Source organism: Bos javanicus, chromosome 7 (genome assembly GCF_032452875.1).
Source record: "Bos javanicus breed banteng chromosome 7, ARS-OSU_banteng_1.0, whole genome shotgun sequence".
Lineage (NCBI taxonomy): Eukaryota > Metazoa > Chordata > Mammalia > Artiodactyla > Bovidae > Bos > Bos javanicus.
In genome coordinates, this window is record NC_083874.1 from 4,280,257 (window position 1) to 4,293,094 (window position 12,838).

General features: G+C 56.4%; 1 protein-coding gene across 2 annotated transcripts; it reads left to right on the plus strand.

Moving 5' to 3' along the window:
- The first annotated feature begins 4,079 nt into the window (after nucleotides 1-4,079).
- On the plus strand, nucleotides 4,080-12,301 carry HOMER3 (homer scaffold protein 3). 2 transcript variants are annotated; one of them, XM_061421497.1, is made up of 10 exons: nucleotides 4,080-4,201; nucleotides 5,891-5,972; nucleotides 6,058-6,214; nucleotides 6,653-6,784; nucleotides 8,446-8,553; nucleotides 9,615-9,736; nucleotides 10,219-10,375; nucleotides 10,704-10,814; nucleotides 10,924-11,007; nucleotides 11,833-12,301. In XM_061421497.1, the coding sequence occupies exons 2-10, from the start codon at nucleotides 5,959-5,961 to the stop codon at nucleotides 12,022-12,024; spliced, it is 1,077 nt and encodes a 358-aa protein (XP_061277481.1). In that variant the 5' UTR covers nucleotides 4,080-4,201; nucleotides 5,891-5,958; the 3' UTR covers nucleotides 12,025-12,301. The 2 variants fall into 2 exon arrangements, with proteins under 2 accessions (XP_061277481.1, XP_061277483.1); XM_061421499.1 differs by lacking the exon at nucleotides 4,080-4,201 and adding an exon at nucleotides 4,344-4,880.
- Nucleotides 12,302-12,838: the final 537 nt, after the last annotated feature.

Sequence of the window (12,838 nt, forward strand, 5' to 3'; positions counted from 1 at the left end):
CTCCTGATGTGGTCCTGGTTTTTCTGCCCCACTTTCTGCCCTTCACACGAATGGATGGTAGAGCCTTCAAGGACGGCACAGCCAAAAATAATCGGGCCCCGACCTACCTCCCGAAAGTGGGGCAGCCCCGCCCAGCCACCTGGTACAACGGAGGTAATTAGTACATGTGGCAAATGAGGGTAATTAGGTCTGTGGGAACCAAACCACGGATCCAGGTTTGGAGTTTGGAGGGGGCTCAAGTTCTGCTTCCCTAACCCCCAACCCACCCTGGTCCTGGGAGGTCTAGTCCATAATCCAGTGCCAGAACCCCTGCCCCAGCCCCTTCGTGCCAGGGCTGGGGTGGGGTGGGGTGGGGGAGGTGGGTACCTGTCTTCATTACTTCCTGGGGGCTGTTGTTTAATGAATTAACCTTGGCCTTTGGCAGAAATTGAAATAGATCTGAATTTAAGGTGGGGTCAGTTTTTGTGTGTGAGTTGAGAATCATCAAACTTTCCTCTGCCGTGAATCCCATGCAGCTAACCCATGCTGGAAGATGCCAAATCCAAGAGATGCCACGGTTGAGCCCTTGAGATACCCTCGGGCTGGGGGAATCAGCCCTGAACACAGACACTTCCACCAGGAGGGAGGGTGTAAGGGAGGGTTTAGCAGGAAAGAAGCCTTCTTAGAGAAGAGGTCATGGGGGTGGTGGGTAGGGGTTTGAGGAATGAATAGGAGTTTGCTAGGAGGATATGATTCTGTGGCTGTCCCAACTGGCAAACTTGGGGGCATAGGAAGTAGGAGAAGGAGGGTGGTTAGAGAGGCACATGAAGGCCCCAGAGCTAAAGATTTAGAGGATATCATGCCACGTTGGACCCATTTCTGTCCTCAAGAGCTCACATCTGGTTGGGACCCTTCAAACCCTGAAAGTCTAAAGAACTTGGCTCAGTATCAAAACCGCCTGTCCAGATAGCCAAGAATAACTATGATGTTTATAACTAGCAGACACTTATTAAGCTCCTAGGGTCATGCCCTCTTCGTGCCAGGCCATATTGGAGCCTTACAGGAAGCCTCAGAAGTGGGTACCATTCTTAATGCATGTTTTATAGATGGGGAAACTAAAGTACAGGGAGGAAAAGTGATTTCTTTAAGGTCCTCCTGCTGGTAAGAGGCACCCTGGCTCCTGTGACATTGAAAGCCACCAAGGACCTAGGAAGGGCCCTTGGGATCCCTTCCTTCTGGCAACATTTACAGAGTTCCTGCTGCAGGTCAGGCTTGCTCTAGGTGGTGGGACAGAGGCTTGAACAAAGTAGGCAGTAACCAAATCATGACATAAACAGACCTGAGTGGTCCCTGTAATCCATGCCATGAGGTTGGGCATGTGGTTTGGGGGAAGAGTACAGACACTCTCCCCGCTTTGCTGCTGTGGTGGGACAGGAACCCTCCAGGGAAGAGAGACAATATAACTTCAGCGCAAAGTTTGGGTCGGATTTAATGAGACAGAGGCCCAGAGCCTCACCTATAAGAGCTACTCTGGAGTGCTGCAGTCGATGGGGTCGCAGAGTCAGAGGTGACTAAGCAACTGAACTGAACTGAGCTGAGAGCCGAATGAGCTGTTCTATTTCCTGCTTGGTTCCTCCTATGGCAGGAAGCGCATTCCCTCATGTCCTTCCTCAGCCCCAAGAGGAAGCTGTCGTTCCTAGTCAGCCACCTTGGGTTGGTGGCCTCTGTTCGCCCCTCAAGGACATTCCCAGTCCTTTGTAAGAGAGGCCCAAGGGCCACGCAGAAGAGGGCTCAGGCTGAGGTGGGAGTGGCCGCTCAAGGCAGCCTCCTACTCATCTATGCCCAGGGAACAGTGAGAAGTTGATGGTGTTGCCTGGATTCTTCCTGCCTCCTCCCCCCACCCCAGCACCATGAGCATCAGCCCCATTCTCCAGGCAAGAAGGCCCAGTCTTCACTGACAGAAATCATTCTTTCAGTTTGAACTGGACTAAGACAACTTCAGGTCAGGGCTGCTCAAGGCCAGCTCCATCCCAGTCCTTCCTGGAGACTTGAGAAAGGACCCCATTCTCCATCACGCTGTGGCCTCCTCGCCCACCCGCCCCCCCAGAACAGCCACCTGACCCCAGTTCTACATCCGGCCAGTACTCAGCACATGCTGCGTGGCCTCCAAAAGCCTCAGCCCTGCCAGGACCTTTCCAGTTACATTAAAAAAAAATTTTATTTTTTTTTTTGGTTATAAGGAAAAGTCACTCTGCACGGAACAGACGGTATTTTCTTTGTTCCCTACAGTGTTCAAGCGTTTTGTGGCTTCGGGCCTGAGAGCGAAGCCAAATCCTTTGCTTATGCAGATGCCGTGAAGTTAGAGGCAGGTGGAGAAAGTGAGTCTGTGGCTCTGTTTCCTGAGCTGGAGTGATAGTCCCTCTCACGCTGAGTGAGGTTCAGGCTCAAGGATGGGTCAGTTCTGGCCACAATCAAACCAGTAAATAAATCAGGGACCCCAAAGAAAGGGATAGGGTGGTGCAGCAGGGGTGTGCGAGGTCCCTACCAAGCTCAGGACAGTCAGAGAAGCATCTGGGAGGTGAGGGGGCAGTGGAGCTGAGCCTAGAAGGACAAAACAGAATATAGGACTTTGAGAAGGGCATTCTAGGTGGAGGAAACAGCTTCAGCAAAGGCTGGGAGGGAGGAAAACTCAGATCTTGGCCTGGGATGAAGGCTCCAGAAACAACGTGACCTAGGATTCACCTATAGGTAATTTGAAGGGAGCAACCAGCTCAGATGTGGGGAAACAGACAAGAACAAGCAAAGGAGACAGAGGAGAGAAAAAGCAAAAACCTCAAATGTGGGGTTCCCAGGTGGTGCTAGTGGTAAAGAACTCACCTGCCAATGCAGGAGACATAAGAGATGCAGGTTCCATTCCTGGTTGGGGAAGATGCCCTGGAGGAGGGCATGTCTACCCACTCCAGTATTCTTACCTGGGGAATCCCATGGACAGAGGAGGCTGGAAGGCTACAGCCCACAGGGTCACAAAGAGTCAGACACGACTGAAGCGACTGAACATGCATATACGTGAGGCTCAGAGCTTCATGGAAGTGCAGGCAGGCCTTCCTTGGTTCAGTGCCCCTGTCCATGAACTGATGGCACTGTGTGGCTCTGGAGGAGTTTCCAGAGAAAGGGTGGAGCTGGGACTGGCAAGGGGGCTCCACAGGCTTGGACCAGGAGATCCTGGGTCAGCTCTAGAAGGCCTGTCTCCCAGAAGTGTAGGAAGGAAGTAGTGACAAGCCCAGGCCTGTGGACCTCCAGGCAATTCACCCATTCAGTGGCAGGTGGACATGGACAGTCCCCCAACCTGGGATTTGGGAACACTTTAACAGCAATGATAATCCTAATCCAACCTCATCAACACAGAGACAGCTGTTTGGGGAGACACAGAAGCCCCAAGGTGGACAGAAGCCCCCACCTGGGGATCAGAGTGGGGTGGGAGAGCAGGCAGGAAGCAATCTGAGCAGCGCACCTGGGATCAAGCCCCATTAGCAGCAGCAGCATCTTCCAGCCTCCTCTCAGCCAAGGTCTCTTTCTTCATTTTCTGCATACGGGCACTGAGGACGAGCCACGCCTGGGCCCACCAAGGGGCAGATGTGCCCTGCACCTGGACTCCCTTCGGGTGAAGAGGGACCTGACTCCCCATGACAGACAAAAGCAGCCGTGGCCCAGAGGATCGGGGACACACCCCCGACATACACCCTTGAAAGGAGGATGAGGCCACATTCTCCTTTGTCCGCCTAGGTCTGTCTGCCTGTCGCCTGTGTCTCTGCCTCTCTCCTCCGTCTCTCTGTCTCTGGGTCCGGGTCTCTGGCTCTACCCTTTGACTGTCCCCCTCCGCACCCTTCTTAACCTCTTGCCCCCCACCCTCCCCCTCTTCCTCCCTGCTCCTGCCCCTCCCTCTCTCCCGCCCCCCCGCCGCGGAGGGCCGGCAGGGGGCGCTGCAGGGCGGCCTCGGCGGCCCGGGGAGGCGGGGCGGGCGGCGGCCGCGTCGGGACCCGCCGCGATGGGACCGGAGGCGGCGCGGGCGGCGGCGGCGGCGGCGCAGACAAAGGCGCGGGCGGCGCGGAGGGCGCGGGCCCCGGAGCCAGCGAGCGAGCGGGGCGCCGGGCTGCGGGGAGTCGGCGCCGCGGGGCGGCACCCGTCTCGCGCCCGGACACTTGAGGGGCGCCGAGCCGGCAGGGTGAGCCCGGCCAACCGAGCCAGCGCTGGGGGTGCGGGGGGCCCGAAGTTCGAGAGCCCTGGAGAGGGTGCTGGGGGGGTCGCCGAAGTTCGGGATACGGAGGCTGGGGGCGGCTGGGGGAGCCCCGAAGTGCCAGAGCTTGAGAGGTCAGGGGACCCCGAAGTTCCGGAGTCGGGGTCAGGGAGGGGACATTGGGAGGGGATCCCGAAGTTCCGGCCCCGTTGTTGGAGAAGGCTGTGAAGGTGTCTCCGAAGTTCCGGACCTGGGGTGGAGGGGCGACCCGAGGGAACCCCGAAATTCCCGACCTGGGGATGGAAGGGTGGCAGGGGGTCCCCGAAGTTCAGGAGTCAGGGACAGCGCGAAGGATCCCCTAAGTTCTGGACCTGCGGTTGCAGGAGGTAGATAACGTGTCCCCGAAGTTCTGGACCCGGAGTGTTGGAGGGCCGTGGCAAGGGATCTTGGAGTTCCAGGGCTGGGGGCGACACTTCCCGAAGTTGGGGCGTCCTGGTCGTGACGCGGGTGGGGTCTTGATCCCGAATGAATATCCGATCCCCTGGACTGGGGCTCGTGGGGTGGGGCTTCGACCACCAAACGCAGTGTTGGATCCCAGACACCGGGCGGGTAGGGCTCCCCTTGGGGAGCCCCGCGGCCGGAGGCGTCCGAGGCGCATGACTAGTTGGTGAGTAACTTGCCCCAGTGCAGCAAGTCGTGGCAGGAGCGTCCGGACGGGCAGGAGGGACCTGAGTGTCTGAGACCCCTGCGCCCCCGGAACCCCGGTTCGACCCGGGACCCACCCCCAAGGCCGGCCAAAGTCACCGCCCCTCCCCCAACCCGAGCTCCGGTTTCAGACCCTGTGACCAGGACAGCAGCTGCCCAGAAGGGAGGGGGTGCACTCCCCTTTCTGACCACGGGGGCTACGGAGTTCAGGCCTCTCTTCCCTCCGTCTGCCTGCCCTCCCCCGGGTCTCTCCAGGACCTGGTTCCCACCCAACCGCGCGCGTACTGGGATTCAGTGGTGATGGGTGGCCACCACAGTGGACCTGTGCAGCTGCATCTTGTCTCTTTAACTAGGCTGCAGGCTCCCTGGGGATTTTTGGACTTTGACTCCAAGGAGTGCCTCTGCTCTAGAGTGGAAGCTGAGGGGTTTCTTTGGCGGTCCTGTGGGGGACGGGTCTCCCAGTAGGCACCCAGTAACGCCTCACTCTTTTGGTGGCGGCCCTGCTTTGAAGAGTACTGGATGAATGTCAGAAGGTGCTGAACAGGAATTGGCCTTGGCCTCCTCAGCCTAGCCCAGAGATAGAGAAGACTTCACTGGGAGTCCTGTAAGCAGGAAGATGCGAGGTTTATGCCCGGGATGCCAGGTGCCTCCTGTCAGAGGCCATCTGCATCTGGAGGATGTTCCTGCAACACTCAGGACAGAGATGGCCTCTGGGGGCTCAGATGGTAAAGAGTCTTCCTGCAATGCAGGAGACCCAGGTTTGATCTCTGGATTGGGAAGATCCCCTGAAAGGGGGAATGGCTATCCACTCCAGTATTGTTGCCTGGTGACTTCCATGGATGGAGGAGCCTGGCGGGCTACATTCCCTTCACTTTGGGGTCGAAATTCTGTGAATGGTGTACATGGGGTTGGACATGCTTGGCCTCCCTCATCCTGGCCTGGGGGACACTCACAAACCCCCTCTCCCTCCAGAGGCCAAACCAGCAGTTCCCACCATCCCACTGGCTGCTACTTGGAGCCCACCCAGACCAGCCTGACCAATGTCCACAGCCAGGTGAGCCCCTGCTTCTGCCAGCTTGACCCTGAGTCCCTGGGGGTGGGTGTGGGTGGCCCCCACTGAGCACCCTCTCCCCACACAGGGAGCAGCCCATCTTCAGCACACGGGCACACGTGTTCCAGATCGACCCGGCCACCAAGCGGAACTGGATCCCCGCGGGCAAACACGCGCTCACTGTCTCCTACTTTTATGATGCCACCCGCAATGTCTACCGAATCATCAGCCTTGGGGGTGCCAAGGTCCTGGTGGGGCCTGGGTGGGGTGGCAGGTGCCAAGGATCCCAGGACAGGACTGGGTCCATTTGCTGCCTTGCTGTGTGTCTTGGGGGCCAGGGGATACTCTGAATGTTTCTGGGTCTCCATCTTCCTTCTGAAATGGCTCAAGCCAAGTGGTGCTAGTGATAAAGAATCCACCTGCCAATGCAGGAGACGTAAGAGACATAAGTTTGATCCCTGGGTCAGGAAGATCCTCTGGAGGAGGGCATGGCAACCCACTCCCATTCTCTTGCCTGGAGAATCCCATGGACAGAGGAGCCTGGTGGGCTACAGTCCATAAAGTTGCAAAGAGTCGGACAGGACTAAAGTGACTTAGCACAGAAGGACTAATAGAAGGCGATTTTCTCTGGGGGTTTCCTATTGATTATTACCAGTTCCATCACCCATGAACTTTTCTCCCAGGCCATCATCAACAGCACTGTCACTCCCAACATGACCTTTACCAAAACCTCCCAGAAGTTTGGACAGTGGGCAGACAGTCGCGCCAACACTGTCTATGGTCTTGGCTTTGCTTCTGAACAGCATCTGACTCAGGTGGGCCTGCGGGGGTACATGGTGGGAGGAGCAGGGCTGGGGTTGGGTCTTCTCTTGTGTGTACTGGGGGACCCTGGACAGATGCTGGGCGTCCATCTTCCCAGCTACAGAATGGGCATATAGAGTTGGACCAGCCTATAGCCCCTTCCCACTTCCCTGATCCACATCCCAGCTCAGTTGGCCACCTGCTTTCATTTTGAACACACCCTGCTCCTCTCTGGGTGCCTTTGATGGGCTGAGTGCTTCCCCACACCCCTGGCATTACCTTCATCACCACCTCCCTCCACCCTCTGCTGTTTCTAGAATTCGGCATTGTCTTATTAATTGTTTCCCTGTATGGTTCATGCTCTCCGAGATGCTTTTCTTCTCTTTTCTTTTAGAAGCATTAGTTTCCCTTTCAAATTTAGATCTTTAATTAATTTCCATGGGCGGTATAAAGTAGGAGTATTTTTTTCACATATGAGTATTCAGTTGCTCTTGGGACTTTTTTTTTTGGCCACGCCATGTAGCATATGGGATCTTTGTTCCCCAACTGAGGATTGCACCCCCCGCACTGGAAGTGTGGAGTCTTAACCATTGGACCACCAGAGAAATCCTGGAACAGTTTTTGAAAACACTACCTACCACCAATACCCCCAATGAATGGCACTGGCCACTTTGCACAAACCAAGGGAGTGTATATCTGTAAATATTTTTAAAATTACTTTCAAGCTAAGAAAATTTATTTTAAAATTTAAAAAGGTTGGAGGCTTCCTTGGTGGCTCAGTGGTAAAGACTCTACATGCCAATGCAGGAGAAACAGGTTCAATCCCTGGACTGGGAAGATGTTAGATGCTGCAGAGCAATGAAGCCTGTGCGCCGTAACTATGGGTCCTGTGCTCTAGAGCCCAGGAGCTGCAACTGCTGAGCCCACGTGCCCTAGAGCCTGTGCTCTGCAATGAGAGAAGCTGCGATGGGAAGCCTGTGCACCACAACTAGAGAGGAGCCCTTGCTCACTGCAACCAGAGAAAAGTCTAAGCAGCAATGAAGATCCATACAACCAAAAATAAATAAATACATAAACAAAAAAATTTTTTAAAAGGTTCCCTGGTGGCCTAGTGGTTAGGATTCCAGGCTTTCACTGCCATGGTCCAGGTTCAATGCCTGGTCAGGGAACTGAGATCCCACAATCCGCTTGGTGCAGCCAAAAATAAATAAATAAAATGAAAAAAAAAAAGTGTATCCTACTCTAGCTGGAAAACAGGTATGGGAGATTAATGTAAACTATAATATAACAAAAATGAGAACAGGGTGATTACTTTCCCACTGGCTGCAGGTGCCTGTCAGAGGCTCCAAGTGCAAGACCTGCTTTCTCTTTGTCACAAAGGATATTCACAAGCTCCCAGGCATGAAAGACAGATTAGCACCCACCTGAGGCTCTCCTTACTGAGATAAGCTGATTGAGAGGGAAAGGGGATCTCTTTCTCAAGGTGGCCTCCGTGAACATCCCACCCCTGCCCTCTAGCCTGATACCCACTCTGCTCCTTGGGCATCATTTTCCCAGCCTTCTTCCTTCTCTTCCAAAGTGACAGAGCTGGTGCTGGGTGGGAATCGTGTGGTGGGGCCCTGGTGGAGGGGGCTGGGAGTTTGTTGACTGTCTGTTCCTATCCCTCATCCCTCAGTTTGCTGAGAAGTTCCAGGAAGTGAAGGAAGCAGCAAGGCTGGCACGGGAGAAATCTCAGGATGGAGGAGAGCTCACCAGTCCAGCGCTGGGGCTCACTGCCCACCAGGTCAGCACTCCTTGTCCCAGGAACTCAACTGCTATGGAGGGGAGGGGTCTAAACACTCTGCCGGTGCTCAGGACCAAACGCTCACTGATGATGTAAAACTAGATCCATGGCAGGGACCATGGAAAAGGGTTGTGGGTGCCATGGGAGCATGTCACAGGCCTGTCTGAAAGTTAGATAAAGGAAGGCCAGAAAACCAGCTCACGTGGCAGAGGTGAAATGGCTAAGTAGCGGTGCGTGCTTGCATACTGTCATGCCCAACTCTTTGTGACCCAGGCTTCTCTGTAGTAGTCCGCCAGGCTTCTCTGTTCCTGGGATTCTTCAGGCAAGAATACCAGAGTGGATTGCCATGCCCTCCAGGGGATCTTCCTAGCCCAGGGATATTGAACCTGCGTCTCTTATGTCTCCTGCATTGGCAGGCGGGTTCTTTACCACTGAGCCACCTGAGAAGCCCTAAGTAGTGGGGTGGGGTAAAAAACTGTCCCTGAGCATTTCCCCCCACTAACTTATTCAACATCATTTATTGACCACCTACTGTGTGCCACACCCTGGACTGGGCACAGGGCTTAAGAAGATAAAAAAAGTAGGCTGGTCCCTGCCGTCGGGACTGTGGTCCAGGCACCAGGTGGATTCATAATGAATTTAGCCTAATGGAGTAGATTTCCCATAGGAATTTTAAATAGCTGTTGAAATTTGGCCCCAGGAGAGGTCACTGCGGTGAGGGAACAGCACCAAGGCATCAGATTGCTCCCCGATTTGCAGATTATGAGTATCTGTCTCCCTGGGTTTAGGCTAGCCTGCATTAGGTTTGTTGCTGGTGGGTTGGTGAGAGCCCAGCAGGCAAGGAGGCGGGACAGGGCGCCAAACTACAGCCCAGGGGCCATGTTGGGGCCACGGATGGTGGGTGAGGAGGGGAGAGGAACGATTGGATCCCAGTGCTGGGAAGGACCTCCTGCCCCCTCTCAGTCAGGACCCTTGACATCAGCCCTGACCCCAACCATGACCTAGCTGGCCCTTAACTGAAACCGCGCCCTACTTGACTTCACTTCTATCATTGCCCTTAGGTGCCTCCGAGCCCCCTCGTCAGCACCAATGGCCCCGGCGATGAGAAGCTATTCCGCAGCCAGAGCGCGGATGCCCCGGGCCCCGCTGAACGCGAGCGGCTCAAAAAGATGCTGTCCGAAGGGTGAGGGGGTAGCAGAGGGTACGGGGCGTGACGGGACGAAAGGTGGGGGAGGCGAGAGGAATTTCTCAGAAACTGTTGGGACTCGTTCAAGTGGCGCAATCTGACAGTGGATCCACGCCCGGGATCCCAGTACAGGCCTGGGTTGGAGAGGAGACACCCAGATTACGCCCCTTCCAGAGCCGACCCCGCTTGCCTCATCCATTCCTCGGGGCTAACCCTAGCCCGTCCTCACCTCCCCCAGCTAATTCTAAACCCACGGGTGCCTCCCCACCACCCGGTTCTGTCCACATCCCATGGGTTGATACTGCCCTCCATGCGGACTGTGTCTCGCGGAGCGTCCCTCCCCGGGACGTCCCCACCCCATTGTCTCGAGGTCTCTTGACCCCGCCCATAGCACCGCCCCAGACCCAGCACCGCCCTAGCCCCGCCCCCGGCCCAGTGAGGCCCCGCCCTGCCCTCTGCTGACCCCGGCGCTCTCGCAGCTCCGTGGGCGAGGTGCAGTGGGAGGCCGAGTTCTTCGCGCTGCAGGACAGTAACAACAAGTTGGCCGGTGCCCTGCGAGAGGCCAACGCGGCCGCCGCCCAGTGGAGGCAGCAGCTGGAGGCCCAGCGCGCAGAGGCTGAGAGGCTGCGGCAGCGGGTGAGGAAGCCCCACCCTCCCAAAGACCCTAAGTGGCCCAAGGGTCACTGTGAAGGCCCTGCCTCCTATTTGTCCTGGGTTCAACTGGCTGGATGTGTGATCTCGGCAGGTCACTTCCCAGAGAGTTTCTTGCTCTGTAGTATGGGTCTGAAGTAATGTCGGCCACACAGGGTCGTCAGACCCTAGAGTCCTACCTGCCAGAGGTGAGGTAGTGGCCCAGATTGAAGGGATGAGTTCCCAGTCACGGGCTTGACTGATCAGGAGGCATATCCCCAGGGTGAGGAGGGTACAGACTGGGTCATCAGGGACTGACCTTCTGTCTGCACAGGTGGCTGAGCTGGAAGCCCAGGCTGCGGCAGAGCCAGCTTCCGTCAGTGAGAAGGAGGGCCCCAGCCAGTCATTGGAGCAGCTGGAGGCACTAGTGGAAACCAAAGACCAGGTGTGTGAACGCCTCTGTGTGCCTGTGTGCTTCCTTGGGCCTTGCCTGCCTTGCTCTCCCCCAGGGGAGCCAAGGACCTCGGAACAGATTTTGGGAACTTTTCCATCAGGAGATCCAGACGCTGAGGAGCCAGACTAGTGGGTCCCGTGAGGCTGCAGACACCGAACGTGAGGAGACACAGCAGAAGGTGCAGGTATGTGTGGTTGCTGTGGGGTGGGGTGGGGTGGGGTGACTACCGGTGGCAGCCAGCCCCTGGTACGGGACGGACATGATCTTCCCTTCCCACGGGTTCTGGGCAGCCGTGGGCCTTCCTGAACCTCCGTTTCTTCACCTATAAATGGAGTCAGGAAGACATCTAAGGTTGTGAAGGATTCACATGACCAGGTGCATGGAAGGACTGAGTCAAATGATGGTTATTAGGACAAGGTCTCATCTTCTTCCATTCATTCAACAAGCAGTTTTTGAGTCTCTGTTAAATTTCCATTCTTGACCCCTATCAAATCCTCACACATCCCTGTCTGAGGCCAGAAGCTTGTATTTGTACCCAGATGTAGCTGGCCTGGCTTTCACTGAAGACTATCTGAGGAACGTTCATAGGGGCATGTCCTGTGAGTCCAGCAGGTGGAGAAGTTAAAGGATCTGGTGCCCCCAGAGAGAGAGTATTTGAGGGAATGCTCCCTGTTTTCTCCTGGGCAGCGTGCACAGCAAATGCAGAGGCCCTGAGGTGGGGAGAAAGTATTCAAGGAACCACAGGAAGCCAGAAAGGCTGAGCAGGAATGAGCAAGGAGAGGGAGGGGTTTGAATTTCATTCCCAGAACAGGAGGATTTTGAGGAGGAATGTGGTCAGTTCAAATTGGCTGGGGGACCAGGGAGATCTTGGGTACAGGTAGCTGGGAGAAAGCCAGCAGACAGGGAGAGCTTGGCCCAGAGTGGGGGCTGTGGTCCCCAGCACCCGCTTTGAGACGCTGGACCCTTGAGACTCGCTGGGGCCCCAACACCGCCTGCTCTCTCCCTGTAGGACCTGGAAACCCGAAACGCAGAGCTGGAGCACCAGCTGCGGGCCACGGAGCGCAGCCTGGAGGAGGCCCGAGTCGAGCGGGAGCGGGCACGGGCCGAGGTGGGCCGGGCCGCGCAGCTGCTGGACGTCAGGCTGTTTGAGCTGAGCGAGCTGCGGGAGGGGCTGGCCCGCCTGGCCGAGGGCGCGCCCTGAGTCCAGCCTCCGGGTCTGCATAGAGGAAGGGGCCTGTGGGAGCTGGTTTTACACAAAGGGTTCCCGCCTGGGGTACAGGCCAGGCCGCAGGCGGCACAGTGGGCCAAGCCCCCTGGCAGCAACTGGGGCCCGACTCAGCCTGGGGAGGGCTTGTCTACAGGACTCCAGCCAGCCCTGGCTGTTCACAGCTCAGAGGCTGTTTTTGAGCTTTTCATTGTGTAGAATTTCTAGACTCCCCAGGGCATGTGCTGATGCCCAAATTACATTTCTGAGCGTGGCTGTGTGCGTGGTGTCTGAGCAGCCTGGGTGTACCCAACCGCCAGCACTGGGCCCTCCGTCCATCTGCCCTCAGCCTGGTAAGCCACCTGGAGGGCGAGGTTCAGAAAGCCTGAGGGAGCGCGCCCAGGACACGTGGCTCTGCTTCCCTGTCTCCTTAAGCCCTGCCCATGTTGTCTGGACCACCTTGGACTAACGTGGACCCTGATTAATCCCCCCGCTTTCACTTCACTCTAGCCACAAACCCCAAATACAACCAAGTGGGCAAGGGGGAAAGCTCCTAGAATGTGGCTGTGTTCACTAGGCATGGAAACGATCTCTCCAAAACATCATGTCTACATCTGGGTAGTAGAGCGGTTGCTATACCCATTTTCCAGATGAGGAAACTGAGGCCCATATAAGGGACTTCTCCCACCCAAGGTCACTCGGCTGGAATGGTCAACACCACAGTCCAAGGCTTTGGGCCTGGCCCAACAGGAAAGGAGAACTAGTGGGTGGGGTGGTAGCATGACATTCCGGGGGACTTGAGAAGCACAGG